Here is a 22,031-nt window from a genome sequence, read left to right on the forward strand (position 1 = left end):
ATGTCTGCTAGAATGTTGCTATTTTCATTGTTTTTAAAGTTCAATCTCTTGGACTGCTGTATGTCACTTAAACTTTAGTAAGTAGATTGTATTGACATATAAAGTTCTTCATCGTAAGAACTGCTGTATCTTACATTTTTTAGCTGGTAACATTTTCTTAGCTATATGTACCAATCATAAATACATAAGTTAGAATTTGCATTATTTTAAAATCATGCTTTTCATTGACATGGTCCAAACTTAACTTAGTCCAGTGAATATGCATAATGGAACAGAAAACTTGCTATAGCTAAACTGAAAAGCTGTATTTTAATCTGTTATTTAATTTATAATATAAATTATAGTCGGATCCAAATTGGTAGGCCAGGATTAAACTGAATTTAGATTGTAATTGATGAGTTGAAATTTAAACAGATTAAAACAGATATAGTGAAATCATGATAAATTAAGTCCTGTTGATTTCAGCAGCAAAATTCACACATCAAACAAAATGATTGAGCTATATGGCTTAGCTTAACATATGAATCATTTTGTTATAGCGTAGTGCTATGTGCGATTCAGGCCATTATAACTTGTTAAATTAACCATAGTAGACAATCCTGGGAATCTGTTGTAAGTATAGCTAAGTCTGGATGCAACCAAATTAGCTTTTCTGGTGCTTTATGATTTTAATAGAAAGGACACTATTGACAGTCTTTTTGTGTTTATTCTTGTTCTGTGCCTTGATTAATAACATGTTAAGAAACTTTAATACATGCATAATCTCAGTCATTGATGCCTAGAGGAAGTAGGGATGTCTGTGACATGCCACTTAACTATTTTCTAAACACAGTGCTAAAAACTTAATTTTAGAATATTCAAGGTGTATATTTTAAAATTATGTATGTTTCAGTAAACAACGTGGGCGCTTCATATGATTATCCTGAATATTTCCTTGAGATTCCAGATTTAGATAGAGTAAGTATTCTTTTCCTCCCACACCTGTCTTTTAAATTTAATATTTAATACTAAATTCAAATATTTGTAAGTGTGACACTGGTTTTATTTGATTTGTTAATAGGATCATAATTGCAAAAGTATAAATAATAACTTACGAGCACCTCCCCTCCCCATATTTAGAAACAGTCCTATGAACAGTTCATTAAATTCAAATTAAAATATATAATGATTAATCCTAATCCAAGGAATCAGGATATTTCACATCTTCACACCTTCATTAAAATCCCTAACATTAAGTGCATCAGCCTTCTTTGAATTAATGTTGCATTTACATCTTTGTCTCTCAGTTTTGTAGAAATCTTTATTTTGGTTTTGTTTGACATGCAAGAAAAATAATAATTGAGGCTACTATACTGGACATAAAAAGCAAGAATTACTTTGTGTTTAACATATCCTGATTGTCTGAGCTGCACTTTAACTTGGTAAACTACATAAAATATGTATTATAAACAAGCTTAAGCAATACCACATAAAACATTAAAATGAGGTATCTAAATTAATTAAAATATACTTTATATTAACTACATAGCACTGACACTTACACTTATATACTGCTTCACAGTGCTTTACAGCCCTCTCTAAGCTTATAGATTTATACAAACAGCATATTGCCGCCAACAGTCTAGGTCCTTATTTTACCAACCTCGGAAAGGTAGAAGGCTGAGTCCTTCAGAATCAAGCTCCTGGAATGAGCAGTGAGTTAACCTGCAGTACTGCATTCTAACCACTGCACCACCACAGCTATGTGGAAATCTATGATGATAAAAATTCCACCCCAGCTCACAAAACAACACCTAAAGAAAATACTGATTTTATTGCTTACTTATGTTCAGTTGATTTATATCACATTTCACACAAGGATTCAAGATGAGAAAGTAGATTATTATGTAGGAGTTCTTTAAGCTGCATTGAAAAGCAAGATGGAAAAAATCAATAGATAGTTGTACTTGCTCCTTGATGGCAGAAATACATAACTTGGACCCCCAAAAATATAGAGATATTTGCTGTTTCAAATTGTGAAACTGCTTTAGAGGCTCATCTTGACTGAAACTCTGAACAGCTTACAACCCAGAAATAAAACAATATCTATCTGCAATAAAATAAAAACATTGAAAACAAATAGTACTAGATTTTCAGTTCAAAACGGGCACATTTGACATATGAATGTAATTTGGGGAAATGGCATGGGGAAAGAGTATCATTTGAACCACATTTTCATTCCCAATGTTGAGTGGATAAGCCTGAACCCAGTGCATTCTAATGCTGCGTTTCAATGAAGTCCAGTCTTAAATCTCCTTTCTGGGACTTTATGATGTTTTAGAAAAGAAGAGAAGCATCAATAATTTATATCTATGTCATGTGTATGCTTATAATTTATACACATGTATTTGTTATCAAAACACAACCAATCTGTGCAATTAGATTCAATCCTGTTGCAGTATCTTGCAGAATGAAAGATCGTGAGGTGGGAAAGTTTTAATTTTACCATTTGCTCCACATGGCTGTGCTCCATTTTTTTCATAATAACTCATCCTAAGTGGCTATCTGATAATTTTTTATTTTTTTCACTTCAGTCTGTCATCTGGTCTGAACATTAGTTTAATTCAGAGATTCTGGAGCCATAATTTGTAGTTTTCAAAACACTATATTTAGCAAAGTTAAAGAAGTGAATTAATACCTTATATTTTCATATCAGTCTCAATAATCATGTTCTCTGCACTTAAGAAGGGATATAAAAGCCCTCTGACTGTAGTTATCATTGTAGAGATTATATCCATTAAATTTTCAAGACAATTTGACCTAAAATGATAATTTTAAGGCAGGTTTGAGACAATACATTGATAAAGCCTGATTGGATAAATTCTGTCAAGAAAAGTGCATTAAATTTCTGATTGTCCAATATTGTAACTTTGGATTCTGGATCCAAAAATCAAATCAGATCAATAAATTACAAGTTCCCAATTGGGCTCCAAAGTTTGTTCAGATAATTTCTACATAGCATATGCTCTAGTCATACTGCAAATGTTTAAATCAAGAGTTCATAATATGCTGTTATGCTTTCCCCCATTACAGCAAATTGACAGGATCATAAATGTTAATGCCCTATCTATGTGCAAGGTAAGTGCCATTTTTGGGAAGTTGTGCTAATGCAGGAGAATTGACTATTTTGCATATAGAATAATAAAAGTATTTGTCTAAAACAATTTCTGTGCAATTTCATCTCTGTAAAGCAGGTGCAATTATACAGGCTTCTTTGTTGAGTTTCTCCATAAATCCATTTTGTCTGGCAGCCTCTAGAAGTGTTTCTACATATGTTTAATAGTATAACATTTTCCTGGAGAAGAAAAAGTAAAAGGTACTCGAAGTTATTCATATCTGAGCCTGTCAAGCCATTTTTGGTATTTATTTATTTTTTAGAAAAATATTTTCTTACACTAGAACAGGAATGTCAAACTCAATTTCATTGAGGGCTGCATCAGGGCTGTGGTTGACTCCGGGGGGTCATGCCCAACTGGGTTGGCATGGCCAGCTTGACACCACTTCCCAAACTGCTGGCATATTTCCTCTTTTCATTGGGTAGACTGGGCCAAAGCCACACTGGCCCGATGTTTCCTCTTTGTATTCAGTAGACCGGGCTGTAATGACACAGACTGGCCCCTTATGTTTTCCAGGGTAGCTTCATGGGCCAGATCTGTCCACATCGCGGGCCATCTCTGGCAGCCTTGTGTTTGACACCCCTGCTCTAGAATAGAGGTATATAGAAAGTATCAATATCAGAAATATAGATAGTCCTCAACTTATGATCACAATTGAGCCAACAACCAATATGATTTTTTAAAATGGTTAACAATGAAATGTCACAGAAAATTTTGCATTGTTATCTTTTCTGGTGTTCTTTGTCAAACTCTGTATTAGGGGAACAGGTGGCAAAAGAAGCCCAATATTAGGGCAGATGCTGTGGCCATAAAACATTCAATTTGAATTAGATTCAAAATGAAAATTGTAGATTGGATCCTGTTCTCACAACGGTGGTTGTACTGTAAAAAACAGTAGCTTATATGTTTTGGTAAAATACATTCTTTTTTAATGGTAACTGCTATAGTACAGTTGATATATTAAAAGATAAATTACATTTCTCATAACTTTGGCCGGAGAACCATTTCTTCTGATATTATGATATTTATTTCAAAAGTAAGAAAACTAAATTCTTTTAGAATCATTTTTTAATATTAAAAGCTTGCTTTTCTAAATTATTTACTTACTTATCTAGGAACATTTATATGGTTGCCAACTTACTCAGTGATTACAAAACAATGGAAATTTTTACCTTTAAAAATCATAAAGCAAAAGCTTTTGATTTCTTTGTGTGATCAAACAGCTTGGAAAATATTGTTCATCTTCTTTGCCTTCTTTTTCTCTTAAGATGGAATTGATTATGAGAAGTGCCTCATACAACCTCCCACTTAATCATGGTGGCTGAGACGTATGGAATTGTAATCCATGATCAGTTGACTTTTGCTTCATATTTTTATAAGTCAGGAGTGTCAAACTTGCAGCCTGCGGGCTGGATGCATCACACACTGGCCATCTCCACCCCCATTTTAGCGAAGGGAAAACATGATGCTGAGATTTTGACACCCCTGTTATAAGTGGTCTAGACTGCCATTGCTGATACCTCTCATACAATTGCATTGTTTAACCACTTTTGCTTTCCTTGCAAAATATTAATTAAATTTGATTTCTTGCACTGTCTAGCATCGGCACTAGATATTTGAGAAAATTCACCTGTGTAACATACAGAAGTTCTGAAACCATTCTGTAATCATGCAAAATCAGACAGACTGATTAAATTGTTCATAAGTGCAGCTTATCTGAGTTGCTCAACATGTTTTATCAGAGAACCAAACTTCATAAGTAATATAAAAACACACTGCCTTACAAATGATGGCCTTCAAATTCTTCTATAATTTTTTGAGGTGAAGAGAGGTCAGCTGTTTTGTGAGAGGGCTTTCCTCAGTCTGTTTTCTGCATATTACTCAATCGTTTTCTTATTTTTCTTTCAGATGACACAATTGGTGCTTCCTCACATGGTAGAAAAGTGAGTCACATCAACACATCCAGACAGCCATTATTATTTATAGGGGAAAATCCTTTCTTTGAAAAATTCATTACTATGACTAAATCAGTCAGGCCTCCATGTTTTATTGGCAAGTGTAATGCTGTGTGAGTCATGGGATTGGGTGCATGAATCATCAGACCGTGAAAGCCTATCTTTACTTGATTCCCTTTTTTGTTTTATTTTCACTGTTTGGTGAATTCTTTTTAAAATGGAATTAAAAAGCCTGTATGACTCATCAGTGAGAACTCAATAACAAGCTACTCTGTGTGGGTGGCTATGTTTCTGGGATGTTCCTGGGAATAACCTTAAAGCCATTCCTGAGTATCACTGGAAGGAAAAAAAAGAGAACAAGCTTTACTTATATGGCAGGCACAGAAAATTTGTTCACAAAGCAAAAGACTCAGGAATAATAGGGGGCTAAGAGTTGACAACTTTTCAGTATTCGTTTAGATTGTACTTTTGGCATTTTTCCATTTGTGCCGTTGTTACATGAGGTAGATAATTTTTCTGAAAATTAAAAATTATTGCTTGCTTAGTTCCTTCCAGTTATATTCCCCCACAATGGATACAGAAAACCATTCTATCACAAGTATCTCTTGCCTTCATCCAGCTTGATATATTTCTTTTTGAACCACGGTATTTGGTTCTGCATTAAAGTGTCTTCTGCTGCCTGCAGATTCTTTCCTCCTTGCCTAAGTAGTTCCATTTTTTTTATCTGGGCTCATTTGTCAAGTCTCTTCATGGTTGGAGAAAGCCAAAATACTTAGAAATTTTGGCTATTAAAAACATTTTTCCTTCTTGACTGTTTAAAGGATTTTTTGATTAAGCAAGCTCTTCCTTTGGTTTCACATCTTACTGAAATTAAAGTTGGTACTGAAGTCTTCTTTTTTTGTGTAGTCTCTTGGATTTGATAAGTGAGACAAAGAATATGTCTTCCCCATATTAGTGTCAAAGTTTTGGAATGCTTCTGAGTTGAACTTTGTCACATTCTCAGGACTAAGCTTCCCATTTAGTCTTTCATATTTACTATTTCATTGATAGCTTTGCATAATGTGTAATCCATTCACCTGTACAAGAATCATTGTCAGAATCTTCCAGTGGCTCAGATTTGGGTGAAAGGCATTCTCTATTCTGCTTGTTGCAAGCTGGTTGGGAAGAATTCAAATGACAATTATATGACCATGTGACACTGTGATGGTTGTACATTAAATGCTTGCTAGTTGTGAAGTGCCTGAATGATAAACTTGTGACCACAGGATATTGCGACAGTCATAATTGCAAGGATTGGTCACAATCATAGGGGTTTTTCCTGAACTGTTATAATTTTTAACAGTCATTAAACAAGGCAGTAAGTGAGGAGCATTGTATGTATATGAGAAACCACCAAGAAATCTTAGGTTTGTACCCTAGGCTGGGAATTTATTTTTTAAAGTAAATTTTTAAAAAAGAACAGCCAGGAAGAAGTAGTAATAGACCATTACTACATTGTCGCCCTGAAAACTACATGGCTATTCTAGGCAGTCACTAGGAGTCAAGTGCAAGGGTTGTTTTTTTATGCAAATACTTATGGGTGTTATAGTTAACATTTGTATATTTTAGGCTTCTGTTTTGTTTCAACAAATTTATAATTTATATTCTGTCTTGTCTTTCAGGTCCAAGGGAATCATAATTAATATCACTTCTATGAGTGCATGTAAAGCAATTCCATTTGTAACTCTTTATTCAGCAAGCAAGGTACATATATGGGAAAAACATAGTGTGTGTAATTTGTTTTCATTCTTCAACTGAACTGCTTATTGGCAAATGCAATATTTGCAATAGTCTTTTTAAAGAGGATGTTTTCCTTATTTCATGAAAGTGAATACAGAGACCTTGTAATTAGTCTCTTTAATTCAGATTTTAAAATGAAATGTACCTATAACTTTGTTGGTATGGGACAGCCTTCTATTAAAAATATAGTTGCCTCCTTCAGCTTTATGCAAGGAGTCTGAATTTAGATTGGTTCAAATGTCACTGTTTTAAGGAAGTATTTTCACGTGAGCACAATTCTTAAAACCTTCCAATTGTTTTTATGAATATATACATTTTGATTCACATTAAGTACATAGTTTTTACTATTTGTAGCCAATTATGGTTCCCAAAGCCTAGTTTCTTTCAAATAATCATAGCAAAGGTTAATAATAAATTACACTTCAGGCAATACCCTAAACTGCAGTTATTCTCAAACCATCATCCCTGCTATTCTGGCAGCAACATTAGAGGAATGAGGAGGGAACGTGAGTATAGTATACTAATTATATAAACATTCTTAGTCATGGAATCTCATTGGCTAACGCTGGCTCAGTCATATTGTGTCTGTCAAAACTACTATTTCCCAGGATTATTGCAAGATAAATATTGGAAGAGGGAATGCTTTGTTTTTTAACTGATATTATATTTAACTGCTTAAAAATATACATACATACATACATACATACATACATACATACATACATACATACATACATGTTTTCTTAAGTTTTTGTGGGTACTTACATGTATGGCATTCAGCTTTGTTCGGGTATTTTCCCACGTCATTGTAGTTGTGCTTTTAAAGTTGTAGCAACGTTTCAGCAGAATCTCATCTGCCATCATCAGGCTTCTGTATAGTGTTCATCTGAGAGTCAGACTTTTACAGTGGTTTCAGATTTAAATTTGGGGCAGCCTATTGCTGTGCCAGAATGGTTTTTTCTTCATCCTGATTGGTTGGGAGTCTTGGTCTGTGTTTATTGGTCTTGGAGTTTGCTGTGTTCTGCTTGATTGGTGTTTCTAATATCTTCTGTCTGTTTTTTGGCTCTTTTTGTATCTTGATTGGCTGGCAACATTGTGTTACTTTATTGGAGGCCTTTAGTGCAGCTTGGCTCCGGGTAAATGGACGGCTATCATTAGTTAGGAAGCTAGGTTTCATCTGGGTGCCTGGTTGGGGTGTGTTTGAGCTGGAGGTATCAGGGGGGATCTGTTTGTGCCCAGGTGTTTGCCTGGCTTGTGGTGTGGAGATTTTTTTGTTTGTGAGTGCAGGCTTCCAAATGATTGACAGTCTGGTGGAATCATCTCTTCTATTCATGCTTTCTGGTCTTTTTTCAATCTCTATGGCTTCTCTGATGATTCTGTGGCTGGGGTTTTCTATAGTGGCTAGGGTTTTGGTGCCATTGAAGTTGATGCTATGACCTGTGGCTTTCATGTGTTGGACTAGTGAGGAAGTGTGTTCCAGCTTTTTGACTGCATTTTTGTGTTCATCCAGGCGGGTACTTATTCTTCTATTGGTCTGTCCAATGTATGTGGCCGGGCATGATGCACAGGGGACTTCGTATATGCCTTGGTTTTCCAGGTCATTAAATAATAAATGTAACTAACAAATGTGAAAAAAACACAAAAATACCTCACTAAGCTTACAAAATATAAATGAAATATATTTTATATATTTAATTTCTGGCTTTGCGGATTGTGGGGCAGGGATGAAGAGGGGATGGTTCCACGCGAGCAGCGGGCATGCACACCTGCATGCACAATTAGAGCATGTATGCATACGCTCACCCATTGCTCACACAAGTGGAGATGTGCGTACTCGCCTACCATTTCCGCAGCCTGATTCCAGACAGCTCAAGGCCCGGTAGTGGGCCAGGGGTTGGAGACTTGCTCTATAATAAAAAGATAGCCAACCAACCCTTGTTAAAAGCTGAGGTGACAAGAAAGCTTGAAAAAAGTTTCTAAGAGACATATTTAATATTTAGCATAAACCCGTGGTTTTATGCAAAATTGGTCTTGATTGGTACCTACCATGTTAGCTGCTCTAGACTTTGAGGAGTGCTATATAGATGTAAGAACTGAGGGGGAAAAAGGAAACTAGTAGAAATTTCAAACATACAAAGTGAAGCAAGGTCACTGCTAAAATGTGAGTGTCACACCCAAAAAACTCCTATGTGACTGGACGGTTGAACATTCAAAGCAGTTCCTCATAATCTAGAGTAATGTAACATAAATACAATCTTGAGTTTTATGACTTTTGGAATATATCTTCCTGTTCTGTTTAAGGTATATGAACAATATACTATAGATTATGAATGTGTTTAGCTGATCATACAATAAAAATTACACAACTTATATTACCACTTTAATAATTTAATACCACTTGAAATACTGCATCTAATTTTGGTCACCATAATGTAAAAACGATGTTGAAACTCTAGAAAAAGTGCAGAGAACAGCAGTAAAATTTATTAGGGGGCTGGAGGCCAAAACATAAAGAGCAGTTGCTGGAATTGGGTATGTCTAGTTTAATGAAAAGAAGGACTAGGGGAGACATGATAGCAGTGTTCCAATATCTCAGGGGTTTTCACAAAGAAGATGCAGTCAAGGTATTCTCCAAAGCACCTGAAGGCAGGACAAGAAGCAATGAGTGTAAACTAATCAAGGAGAGAAGCAACTTAGAACTAAGGAGAAATTTCTGGACAGTTAATGCAACCAGTGGAACAACTTTCCTCCAGAAGTTATGAATGCTCCAACACTGCAAGTTTTTAAGAAGAGATGGGACAACTATTTGTCTGAAATGGTATAGGGTTTCCTGCCTAAGCAGCGGATTGGACTTGAAGACCTCCAAGGTCCCTTCCAACCCTGCTATTCTATTCTGTTGCAAATATTACATTTCCTTACAATGTACAACATTCCTAGCTTGGAATGCTATTTTCCACACTACATGGTTTACAATTAATGGCAAGGTATATAAAAGTTACAGTGTATGATTTATTTGCAGTTTCATATTGTGTATTCCTACCACTATATTTCTTTACATATATTTAGTGTTTTGGAGACTTCTTTTCTCAAGCCCTCAGCTTGGAATACCAAGAAAAAGGTGTCCTCGTGCAGGTTAGTGTGATTGATCTGTTTTGATACTGTATGTTTAATTAATCTGATAATATGGAATGCTAGAGATTAAAATACACTCAAATTATTCCTTCTCTGAAATACAATTGTGGATACCATTGCCAAAAATAAATTAGTAGGCAATTCCTTGAATCAAAATATTTTCATTATAGTGCTGACTTAGCTTTATTCTGCTAATTATCTGGCTGAAAGAAAGCTTTTAGTTAATTTGGAGTTTTTATTTACTTGCTTTTACTGCAAGAGTTCTGTGACCATTTTTTAGTATTAGCATTATACCCTCACATGTTATGTAGCATATTGGGTTTTGAATGAGTACCTCAGAATCATTCCAATGAAGTTTAGAGTGTTTAAGTCTTCCATGAACATTCTTTGCCATGTATTTTAAGGGCATCTTCTTGGTTGTTCGACAAAAGGAGAGTCCTGGTCATTGCCATCTTGAGGATTCAATCATTCTCCACTTTCTTTTTTTAATTAAGAATTTTTATTTTTAAACAAACATACACACTATAGCAGTTTCTATGTTTAAATTGTTTTGTAGCACATGTCTGTTGTAGATATTAAATAAGACTTTAAGACAATATATAGGTACAAATCGATAGATATAAATTTAATAAAATGTTCTTTCCTTTTCAGACTGTTCAACCATATTTTGTCATGACAAAAATGTCTAAACTTCGTAGAGCAACCATATATAGACCCACTCCTGAACAATATGTAAAATATTCCCTCAATACGCTTGGTCGGGAAACGGTAACTTGTGGATATCCATCTCATGCTATTGTGGTATGTATATTTAAAGATTAGAATTTTCAAGTGTGTCTATAACTTGTTTTCATTTATCAATCCATTAATACTTTGGTCTTTAATAACTTAGTAACACATCTTTTTCTGCTTCTGTTTCTTAGAAATGGCTTGTAGCAAATTGCATCCCTGATTGGTATCTCAAAAAAAGCATCAGAGATATTTCCTTAAAATCAAGAGCTTACTATTTAAAGAAACTAAAGGAAAACTAAGCTAAATTTCCTTGACAAGAACCTTGACAATGTCTACATTATATACTACACTGGAACCATTCAATTAAAATGTTTTGTGTTATATAATTATTAAACAATATTTTCAATTAATAGTTTTACTGAAGTGCATTAGTAGTGTTTCAGATATGTTCATTTTCATTTCAATTGAAATATAACAATTTGGAATTTGTAACCACTACCAATAATAATGTCATATTACTTCTGTATTTTAAACTAAAAATCTCTTGCTATTTCCTCAATTTTGACATTTCAAGAAATATCCTTTATTGAAATTGAGATTTTAAAAATTACAAGATTGGCAAACTATAGGATCTATCCCGTTAACATGATTGTGAATGTTCATTATCTGATAGTCAGCTTCAGGCATCACAATTCTTTATTTCTTACAAAGCTTAAGAATTACAGCTAAATATAACGCTGGCACTAACTTCATATGTTCACAATGTTTGTTTTTTATTAATCACAGTACTGTAAGTAAAATTGTACTTTGTGTGAACTGTCATATAAAATGTTGAAAAATATTTGCAACAGGAGACAGATTTTAATTACCTGGATCTTCTCTTAATATAAATGTTGGTTGGGACCAGGAAGTGCTTGTAAGATTTCATCTCTATAATGAGGTGGGGCAGCTCTTTGAGTGATATGAGATGTATTATAGAAGGCTGCAACACAAAGGATAATGAGAGAAAGAAGATAAGCATCTCTGGACAGCCTGTCTTCTTGCATAATAATTCTTGCCTCCAGAAGTAAAAGAAGTCATTCCAAATATTGAGAATACATTTAACAAGGATTTGTTATTCCTTCATTGTAACTTATTGAAATGAAAAATTGCCTTCTTAAGACTTGTCATTTTATCTATCTTTACATTAAAATTAAGATTTGGATTTTTATTTCCTTAAATCTTATTATTTGTACCTTTGGACCAAATAAAATGAAAATGCTTCAATATGTTATAGGCTTTCTTTTCTGAGCTTGGCAAGTATATTCAGTGGAGATTCATGGTAGCTCAACCTTTGCCTGACTGGGGAAAGGAAAAAGTGCACACTACCATTCCATTTGCTTTGCTTTATTGGGGGCAGTGGTCTTTATCGGTAGGCATACAAATAAATAACCATTTCTGCAAATTAATTTCAGCATGTTTTATAGATGCTAGAGACCTTATAACTAAATTCTATTGTCCTTTGAAGAATAACTTAAGACTGACATGAAAGTAAAAAAGAGATGCACCTGGTGGGACCTAGAAGAAGGGCCTTCCCTGTGGTGGCTCCATCTCTTTGGAACATCATTCCCCCAGAGATTAGAATGGCCCCCTCGTTAATACTATTCCGAAAGGCACTGAAGACCTGGTTTTGTCAGCAGGCCTGGGGAACCCAGAGAGGGATGGAACCCATCAGATGGCTAGTGTGACCCACTGTTGTCAGTGGGGGGAGTTGGTTTTTGTTTTGTTTTGTTTTTCCCAAATTTTGTTCTATTGTACTTTACTAATTTATTTGATTCTTTTTGCTAGTTCTTATTGTTTTTGTTTTTATTCTTTATTTTAAATATGATTTTACACTGTGTAAGCTCCCTTGAGTCGCCATGGGCGAATAGGCGGCAATATAAATCAAATAAATATGTGTTTAAACATTATTGTACCTAGAAAATAAAGAAAAACTGATGCAATGATGCATAGGATCAGAAACTGGTTTTGTGCAAAATGGCTGTATTTTTTACTGGAAAATTATTTAAGGACACATTATGGCAACTTATAGAGTATGTGGAAGTATGCAAAATATCTGCTGGTATGCTTATATAATAATATATATTTAGAATGAAATCTGTAACATTTTCTGATTAAAATAAAATTCTCTGAAGGATTTTGTTATTTACTTAGATTACACACACACACACACACACACACACCAGTGGTGGTGTTCAGTCGGTTTTCGCCGGTTTGGGAGAACCAGTAGCAACAATTTGGCCTCGGTCGCCAAACCGGTAGTGGCCATGCCCCTGACCCAGTCACCTGGTCACCGCTTGCTCACCCCTTCCGGCTGCTCGATGCTTACCCTGCCCACCCCCACCTATATATGTTGCCTTCGCCATGTGGCTCAACTAATTGCCTCACCAGCTGCCTTGCTGATGCCCGGCAAGCATCACCAGAGATAAGCAATTCATGCTGCCCGCTCACCCTTCGCTTTGGTTCGGGGGCTGGGGCCTTGGCTGGGTCGGGGAACGTGAAATTCCCCGGCTCTGGCCTTGCCCTGGAGCCTCCATCCACTCGCCACCCACTCTCCCTTAAGCGCAACATGTCACCCTGTTTCCCCTCCTTCAGAGGTCCTGTCCCTTAATTTCGCTTCCTCCCCTACAACTGTCTCTTTCGTTGTCTGTGGCTATGACTTTACCTTCCTCCCACGGCTGGCTGCCAGGGAAGGCAAGCCAAGGCTGAGAGCCGCTGGGCTCTCCGCCAGCCTGCATCGTGCCCCCCTTGTCGCGAAATGCCTGAAGCTGCCGCCTCTTTTTTTCTGTGTGAGAAGCCTCCCAGCTGATGCCTCTTTGTCAGCCAGAACCGAGCTGGCTGGCTGGAGGCTTTTTGCGCTGAAAATAAAGAGGCAGCAGCTGCAAGCTTCTTGCACTGAAAACTACCAGCATTTGCTTTTCGAACGCGCCAAAAAAGAGCTTCAGTCCCGCTGCCATTTGCCGTCCAGTTCTTCACACCGACCATGCATGCACACACCATTGCCTGCTGCATGGGAGGGACTTGCCTGGGCAAGTACCTCCGCTCTGGCACAGCAGGCAATGGGTTGCACCCCGGCACGAAGAACATGGCGAGTCCCAGCTGCTTCTGCTTTGCCAACTGAAACCGAGCTGGTCGCCCACACACCATCTCTCAGAAGGTCCTGGGACTTCACATGTGCACATGTGAGGCCGGGACCTTCTGCAAGGAGACAGCGCATGGGTAAATCCCTCCGCTGCCATGAGATGCATTGCACACACTCTGTGTATGCTCAGAAAGGAGAAGGGTGAACTTTTTGGCCTCCCTTCGCTCCGCTGCTGCTCAGAAGGCAGCCGCCCCAGCCTGTCCCTTTAAGGTATTTTGACACGGGGGGGGGGGACGGGGACCAAAAAGGGACAGGCAGGGCGCAGGAGCTGCCTTTTGACTCCTATGTCTTGTCCCCCCCACCTGCCACAGCTAAGAAGCCTCTAGCCACCACCTCTGCTAGCAGGAGAATCCTCCAGCTGCTGCTTCCGGCTCGGGGTAAGAGGTACTCCAAGAGGGAGGGCGGGTAGAATGTCCAAGGGTTGCTTGCTGTCTTCGTTCTTCTGCCGCCTGCTGCTCTGGAGCTCACCGGATCAGTTTGTTCCAGACCAGGTATGTTTGTGTCACGAGAGAGAGTGATGTGTGTGTGTGTGTGTGTGAGAGAGAGAGAGAGAGAGAGAGAGAAGGAAGAAAAGGAAAGAAAAAAAGAAAGAAAAAGGAAGGGAGAGAAATAGGAAGGGAGAGAGTGGTGTGTTAGAGACAAGAAAAGAAAGCAAGAGGGAAGGAGAGAGAGAAAAAATAGGAAGAAAGAAAAGAGCAAGAAAGGAAGGGGGAGAAAGAAAAAAAGAAAGAAAGAAATAGAGAACTGCAATTTTTAATTGTTCCATTATTTATCATGTATTAATATTTTACGCTGCCCCTACACCTAGAATGATTTTACTGCCTTTCTTTTGCTCAGGTATTTTTTAGGGTTTACAATATTTGATCTGTATAGTCCAAAGCATAAATACATTTCTTTAACAGAGATGAAAGGGACTTTGGAGGTCTTCTAGTCCAACCCCCTGCTCGAGCAGGAAAACTGAGGATGCCAAACTGAGTAGAGCTCCTGGGAAAGGTGTCAGGATAACAAAATAAGACTTAGAAGGGACCTTGAGGGGAACCTAATACCAGGCATGTCCAAAGTCCGGACCAGGGGCCAGTTGCAGCCCGTGTTCACATTTTGAGCAGTCCGCAGCCTCTTCTCGCCGGCTCAGCCTGTCACTCATCCCTGCCGGCCGGCATTTTTCCCTTCACTGCACAGCTGTCCCCTGCTACCTCCTGCTCCACAGCCATCCTGCTCTGCAGAGCATCAGCCACCTAGGTCTGCAGAACATGCAGCAGCTCATCCAGTCCATCCAGCTGCTCTTCACCAGCTGGCTGAGCACCACCTTCAAGGCTGGTGGTTATATTTCACCAGGAGATGGCAGTAGACCTGAGTCAGCACTCTCGCCGTGTGACCTTGGTGACACAAGGCTTGTGTGCCTATTTCTAAAATGGCGACGGTAACTAAAAAAAGGAAAGTTGACGGCGAGGGCTGCCGCTTCCAGGACAAGTGGAAATTGGAGTATTTTTTTCACTGAAATACAAAAATACTGTGTCTGCCTAATTTGCCAAGAGACCGGCTGTTTTCAAGGAATTCAATATCAAGAGGCACTACCAGATGAAACATGCTAACTACAACAAGCTAACTGGGAATGAACGTGGTGAAAAATTGAAGAAACTAGAAGCTGCTTTAACGGCACAGCAGCGCTTTTTCACAAGAGCCCATGAGTCAAATGAAAATGCCACAAAGGCAAGCTACAAGGTGGCAACGTTGATTGCAAAGCACTGCAAACCTTTTACTGAGGGTGAATTTATTAAAGACTGTGATGAAAATAGTGGAGAAAATTTGTCTTGAGAAGAAGCAAGACTTTGCCAATGTTTGCCTGGCTCATAACATTATGGTACGGAGAATTGAAGACGTTTCGTCTGATATTAAGAGACAGAGGCAAAAGGAGTGGGCTTTGACTTTTTCATTAGCCTGCGACGAAAGCACGGATGCATCTGACACCACTCAGTTATTGATTTTTTTGAGAGGAGTGGACAATGACATGAACATGAGTGAAGAGCTACTTGACCTCCAGAACCTTAAGGACCAAACAAGAGGAATAGATTTATTTGTTTCTGTTTGTTCCACCATAGATGATATGAAACTACAAGCGAAGTGGATTATCAAACCTGGTCTGTAATAAAGTCAGCAAAGAAGGAGGCAAAGCTATAAAACTCCACTGTATTGTTCACCAAGAAGTTCTCTTTGTCAAACATCTGAAATATGATCATGTTATGAAACCGGTGATGAAGGCTATTAATTATATTAGCTCCAAATCCCTGTGCCGCCAGTTTCAAAAATTTCTACTCAACATCCAGGCTGAATACGGAGGTGTTGTGTATCACAATGAGGTAAGATGGCTTAGTCGGGGGTCTGCACTGCAGTGCTTCTACTCTCTTAGGGAGGAAATTGGACAATTCTTGGCAAAAAAGGGACAACTGATACCGGTGCTATCTGATCCTGTTTGCCTGGCTGATTTTGGATTTTTAGTTGACAACACAACATCTGAACGTGCTGAGCATGAGCCTTCAGGGGCAAAATGCAGTGGTAAGCCAACTGTATTCACATATCAAAGCCTTGATACTGCTTTGCTACTTTTCCAAAGACACCTGACACAAATGCAGCCCAATACCACACATTTCCCATCGCTGTAGGAAATAATGACCAGTTTTCCACAGAACAATATGAGTGCGCAAATGCAGACATCTCATCTCTGGCTGAGAAGTTTCAACAGCACTTTCGGGACTTTGCAGCTATTGAAAAGGAGATCACACTTTTTTCTTCTCCTTTCTCTGGACCCTGATGATGCTCCAGACCACCTGCAGCTGGAGCTCTTTGAGCTACAGTGTGACACTGAGTGTCACAGTCAGTATCAACAGCTCCCTCTTGTCAACTTTTACCGCCAGCTGGATAAAGACAGGTTCCAAGAGATTCGAACATTTATTTGTTTGTTTGTTTGTTTGTTTATTTGATTGATTGATTGATTGATCGATTGATTTATATTGCCACCTATTCACCCATGGCGACTCAAGGCGGCTTACACAGTGTAAAATCATATTTAAAACAAAAAACAAAAACAATAAGAACTAACAAAAAGAATCAAATAAATTAGTAAAGTACAATAGAACAAAATTTGGGAAAAACAAAAAACAAAAACCAACTCCCCACCCCCCCCACCCCGACGACAGCGGGTCACACTAGCCATTTGGTGGGTTCCATCCCTCTCTGGGTTCCCCAGGCCTGCTGGCAAAACCAGGTCTTCAGTGCCTTTTGGAATAGTATTAACGAGGGGGCCATTCTAATCTCTGGGGGAATGATGTTCCAGAGAGATGGAGCCACCACAGAGAAGGCCCTTCTTCTAGGTTCCACCAGGTGTATCTCCCTCAGGGGTGAGACCCATAGCATTCCATGCCTCCTTGCTCTAATGGGTTGGGTAGATGTCACTGGCAAGAGATGTTTCCTCAGATAACCCAGACCCAAGTCATGAAGGGCTTTAAAGGTGACAACCAGCACCTTGAATTGTACCCAGAAGCAAATTGGCAGCCAATGCAGCTCCTGCAGGAGAGGTGATACATGTGCACACCGGGTTCTGCATAAAACCATGTGGGCTGCTGCATTTTGCACCAACTGGAGCTTCTGGATGCTCTTCAAGGGCAGCCCCATGTAGAGTGTGTTGCAATAATCAAGACGGGAAGTGACCAGGGCATGAATAGGGACTCATGTAGGGACTGCTGATCCAGGAAAGGGCGTAACTGGTGCAAAACCCGCTGTTGCTCAAAGGCCCTCCTGGCCATGACCGCCACCTCTTCGAACAGGAGTTGTGAGTCCAAGAAAAACCCCAGATTACGCACAGGGTCTGTTTGGGGTAGTGCCACCCCATCCAAGACTAAAGGTGGTAATTCTCCCTGAACCAACGAACCCCAGACCCAGAGCCACTCAGTCTTGCATGGGTTTAGTTTCAACCCTTTGCTCCCCATCCAGCCCCTAACAGCTTTCAAGGCATTGCAAGAGGGAGGACACAGCAACACTTAACTCACCACAGGCCGAAACATACAGCTGAGTATCATCAGCATATTGGTGATACCTCAGTCCATGGTGACAGATTATTTCACCCAGTGGCTTCATATAAATGTTGAACAGGAGCGGAGAGAGTACCGAGCCCTGCGGAACCTTGTAAAGCAGTAGGCGAGGGTTGGATCTCTCCCCTCCTATCAACACTGACTGAGAGCGGCCGCAGAGGAAGGAAGTGAACCAAGACAGCACAAGGCCTCCCACTCCCATCCCCTGAAGCCATCCCAGGAGAATCCCATGGTCAATGGTATCAAAAGCTGCCAAGAGGGCAAGGATGGATGCACTACCCTCATCCCGCTCCCGCCAAAGATCATCCAAAAGTGCAACCAATGCTGTTTCTGTCCCAAATCCAGGCCTGGATCCTGACTGTTAGGGATCGAGATAATCAGTTTCATCCAGAAACCTCTGGAGCTGCTGCGCGACCACCTTCTCAACAATCTTCCCCAAAAAGGGAAGATTGGAGACAGGTCAGAAATTATCCATCCGGGTGGAGTCCAGCGATAGCTTCTTAAGAAGAAGGTGGACCACAGCCTCCTTAAAGTGCTGTGGCACTGTCCCCTCCTGTAGAGAAGCATTAATCACTGCCAGAGTCCACCCACCTGTCACCTCCTGGGAAGCTTTCACCAGCCAGGAAGGACATGGGTCTAAAATACAGGTGCTCATGCACATACTCCCTAGGATCTTGTCCATTTCCTCAGGAGCAACAGGGTCAAACCGTTCCCAGATAACAGGGCAAGAACCTGCCACAGAAGCTTCCACTGGATCAGCAACCACACCAGCATCTAACTGGGAACAAAGTTGAGCGATTTTGTCTTCCAGAAAATCCACAAATTCCTCAGTGCGCCCCTTCAGGTGGACCTCAATCTCCTCCTTCCCTAAGAGGAGACGGCTCACTTTAAAGAGGGTCGCTGGGCGATTATCTGCAGATGCAATTAGTGTGGAGAAGTGTTTACACTTCGCCTCATGAATCACCACAAGATAGGCCTTAGTAGCAGTTCTTACCCGTGTTCGATCGAGTTCATCTCCTGTCTTCCGCCAGCGGCGCTCTAGATGTCTCCTCATGCGTTTCATCCCTCTCAGTTCTTCTGTATACCATAGGGCACAGAGAGGTATACAGGTGAAGAGAGGTTGCAAGGGTGCAATCCTATCCAGAGCCTCAGTCACCTTCCTTCCTATTCCAAATAGTGACTAAGAGCTCAGCTGGACTGCATAATAGATCTGTAGTTATAACTCCCAGCTCCTTCTGGAACCTATCTGGGTCCATTAGTCAATGGGGATGGACCAATCTAATAGGTCCTGCCTCCCTGCAGAGGGATGCAGCTTTTGAGAAACTCGTTGCCACCAGACTGATCTGACCATGACAAGGGGACCAAGGAGAGGTCTACCAATTCCAGGTCACATAGACACTGCTCTGACAAGAGCACCAAATCGGGAGTATGACCACTATTACTAGTCGGGCTCTGGATAATCTGGGACAGGCCCATGAAAGTCATGGTTTCTATAAAATCTCAGGCTACCTCTGACCCCGACCCCAGAGAAGGCATGTTGAAATCCCCCAGAACTGTAAGCCTGGGGAATTCCACTGCCAGTCCTGCGGTGAGGTCTAGGAGCCTAGGTAGGGAAACTGCCATGCAGCAGGGAGGCTGGTATAGCAGCAGCAATCCCACCTGTTCCCTTGAGCCCAATTTAAGAAAAAGGGTCTCACAGCCGGGGACTTGTTGAACAGCGTCTCTGGAGGCTACTAGAGATTCTCTGATAACAACAGCCTCATCTCCTCCCCAGCCCTGTGGTCTAGACTGGTGCCATGCTTAATAACCCACTGGGCACATTTCTGCAAGAGGAACACCTCCCACTGGGCTCAGCCAAGTTTCAGTATATTGCAGTACCATCTTCAAACACATGCAGCTGCTGTCGCCATCTTAAAAAAGATATTGCTAAGAAAATGCTGAGCTTGTCTGGTTTGACATATTTGTGCAAGAAGACATTCTCCGTTATGAACATTAACAAGAACCACGTGAGGACGAGACTAAGTGACTTTTACCTGCGTGACATCTTGCGCATCAAAACCACTGTTTTTGAGACAGACCTGGCCTATATAACGCAGTTGAGATCTCAGTATCACCCTTCACATTAGTGCAGTTATTTGTTTAGTCTTTCATAAAATAGTTCATTTGCATTTAATGTTAATGGTTCATAGAATATCAGATTGAATGGTCGGCACCCACACATTTTCACCTCACCAAATTTGGCCCTCCTTGCAAAAAGTTTGGACACCCCTGCCCTATACCATTTCAGATAAATGGCTGTTCAGTCTTTTCTTAAAAACTTCCAGTGATTGAACACCCAGAACTTATGGAGACAAGCAGATCCACTGGTTAATTATTGTCACTGTCAGCAAGTTTCTTCTTAGTTCTAGGTTGCTTCTCTCTTTGTTCAGTTTCCATCCATTGCTTATTGTTTGCATTCTTCTTTGGAAAATACATTGTCCCCCTTTCTTTGTGGCAGCCCCTTAAAAGCCTGTTGCCTATCACACTCTTGGGCAAAGCATGTGAGCCATTTCCTCCTTTCAGTGGTCCATGAAAGTACATCTATCTTTTTTAGTATGTCAAAAAAAGGTGAACAACATTTTTACAGAACTATAGATACATTGAGGCTGGGTGTGACAAGGAATGGCTGGGAGTGGAGGTGCCGGCAAGGCACCCATTGACATGAGTGACATTGAGTTGACCCAGAAACATGACCACCAAGCCATGCCCACCAAATAAGCCACACCCACAGAACCGGTAGTAAAAAAATTTGAATCCCACTACTGAGACACACACACACACACACACACAAATTGACAAACAGTGGTTGCAAAAGATATCTAAAGGGTGCAGATGGAATGGAAAAAATAAAATTGGGAATTTTTTTGAGGTTTTCTTTGGAATTGAAGGTAAAATTTATTTTAATTGACAAATACAATGGTTAACATGAAAAACATTGGACTGTATTTAGAATTATATCGAAATTATAAAGTAACATCTAAAAGATGCTGTACAGAATCTTATTTTAATATAGGCAAATTATCGATTTATCCATGAAAATTATATAACAAGGAAGAGAAGAGAAAGTGCTGATTGTAATAGTACTTTGAATTCACAAAATGAGATTAGATATAAGATTTGTGTTGCAAGAATGTCTATCTTGCCATTTGTGACTTGGTCACCTGCCTTCTGCCAGAATGGATTGACTGCTGAGATCTTTGGCTCTTTATTACCAACATCTTGGCTTTGTAGCCTGACTGGATTTTTTTTTCTTCTTGATCTTGGTTTCCAGTAGATTATTTTTCGCTGTGGATTTGGTAATGAATGTCTTTCAAAATAATAAAATGTTATTTAGATGAGAATAGTCATGAAATCTCAGAAGAGAAACTAATTTAGTATAAAATTGATGGCTCGATGACTTTGGGCAAGTTATTCTCTCTCAGTCCAACTCATCTCACAGGGTTGTTGGTGGGGAGGAAATAGATGGAGGAAGCTGCTTTTAATTATTTGTAAAATTAATAAGGATAAATAAAAATGGACAAATGACAGGATGCAGGGAATAAAAAATAATTGTTCTCCTATTTCATCTCTGGTTTCTGTATTTCTCCTGGTACTTTTATAGTTACACTGCAATTCTTTTTTTGTGTGAATGTCAGTTAAAATAACAGGGCATCTATCCTGGAAAAATCCACAGCCTGGCTTGCATCTCTAGCAGCATCAAACATAATCTGAGAATAAAAAGAACTGTCAGATTTATTTATGCATCTCATACAAGTAGCCCTTCACTTCCAACTGTAATTGATGCTAGAATTATGCTTGTAAGTCCTTGTGATCATTGCAGGAACCAGCAAAAAACAATGTGTGTTGCAGTCATGTGATCACAGAATGCTGCAAACAGCCATAAACATGAGCCAGTTGCTAAGTGCCCTAAATGTGATCACATGACTGTGGGATGCATGGGGCTATTGTAACTTTGAAAACAGGTGACAGTACC

General features: G+C 39.4%; 1 protein-coding gene and 2 pseudogenes across 2 annotated transcripts in view; 1 reads left to right on the top strand and 2 right to left on the bottom strand.

The window, feature by feature from the left end:
• The window catches only part of HSD17B12 (hydroxysteroid 17-beta dehydrogenase 12), a 71,275-nt gene extending 59,256 nt beyond the window's left edge, over positions 1-12,019 (top strand). Inside the window, exons 5-12 of one of the 2 annotated variants that reach the window (XM_087951262.1) lie at positions 893-957; positions 3,073-3,117; positions 5,064-5,098; positions 6,772-6,853; positions 9,956-10,021; positions 10,673-10,822; positions 10,945-11,048; positions 11,081-12,019. In XM_087951262.1, the coding sequence (XP_087807388.1) occupies positions 893-957; positions 3,073-3,117; positions 5,064-5,098; positions 6,772-6,853; positions 9,956-10,021; positions 10,673-10,822; positions 10,945-11,048; positions 11,081-11,120 (587 nt within the window). In that variant the 3' untranslated portion in view covers positions 11,121-12,019. Of the gene's footprint in view, positions 1-892; positions 958-3,072; positions 3,118-5,063; positions 5,099-6,771; positions 6,854-9,955; positions 10,022-10,672; positions 10,823-10,944; positions 11,054-11,080 lie in introns of both variants that reach the window. The other variant, XM_087951263.1, reaches the window with a different exon arrangement.
• Positions 12,020-18,324: 6,305 nt separating this feature from the next.
• LOC148133357 (uncharacterized) lies at positions 18,325-19,275 on the bottom strand (annotated as a pseudogene).
• On the bottom strand, positions 19,192-20,418 carry LOC148133358 (uncharacterized; annotated as a pseudogene).
• Between the last annotated feature and the right edge of the window lie 1,613 nt (positions 20,419-22,031).

The sequence above is a fragment of the Notechis scutatus genome, chromosome 1 (assembly GCF_049901735.1).
Source record: "Notechis scutatus isolate UNSWTSFEM ecotype Mainland chromosome 1, rNotScu1.2, whole genome shotgun sequence".
NCBI classification, from domain to species: Eukaryota; Metazoa; Chordata; class Lepidosauria; order Squamata; family Elapidae; genus Notechis; species Notechis scutatus.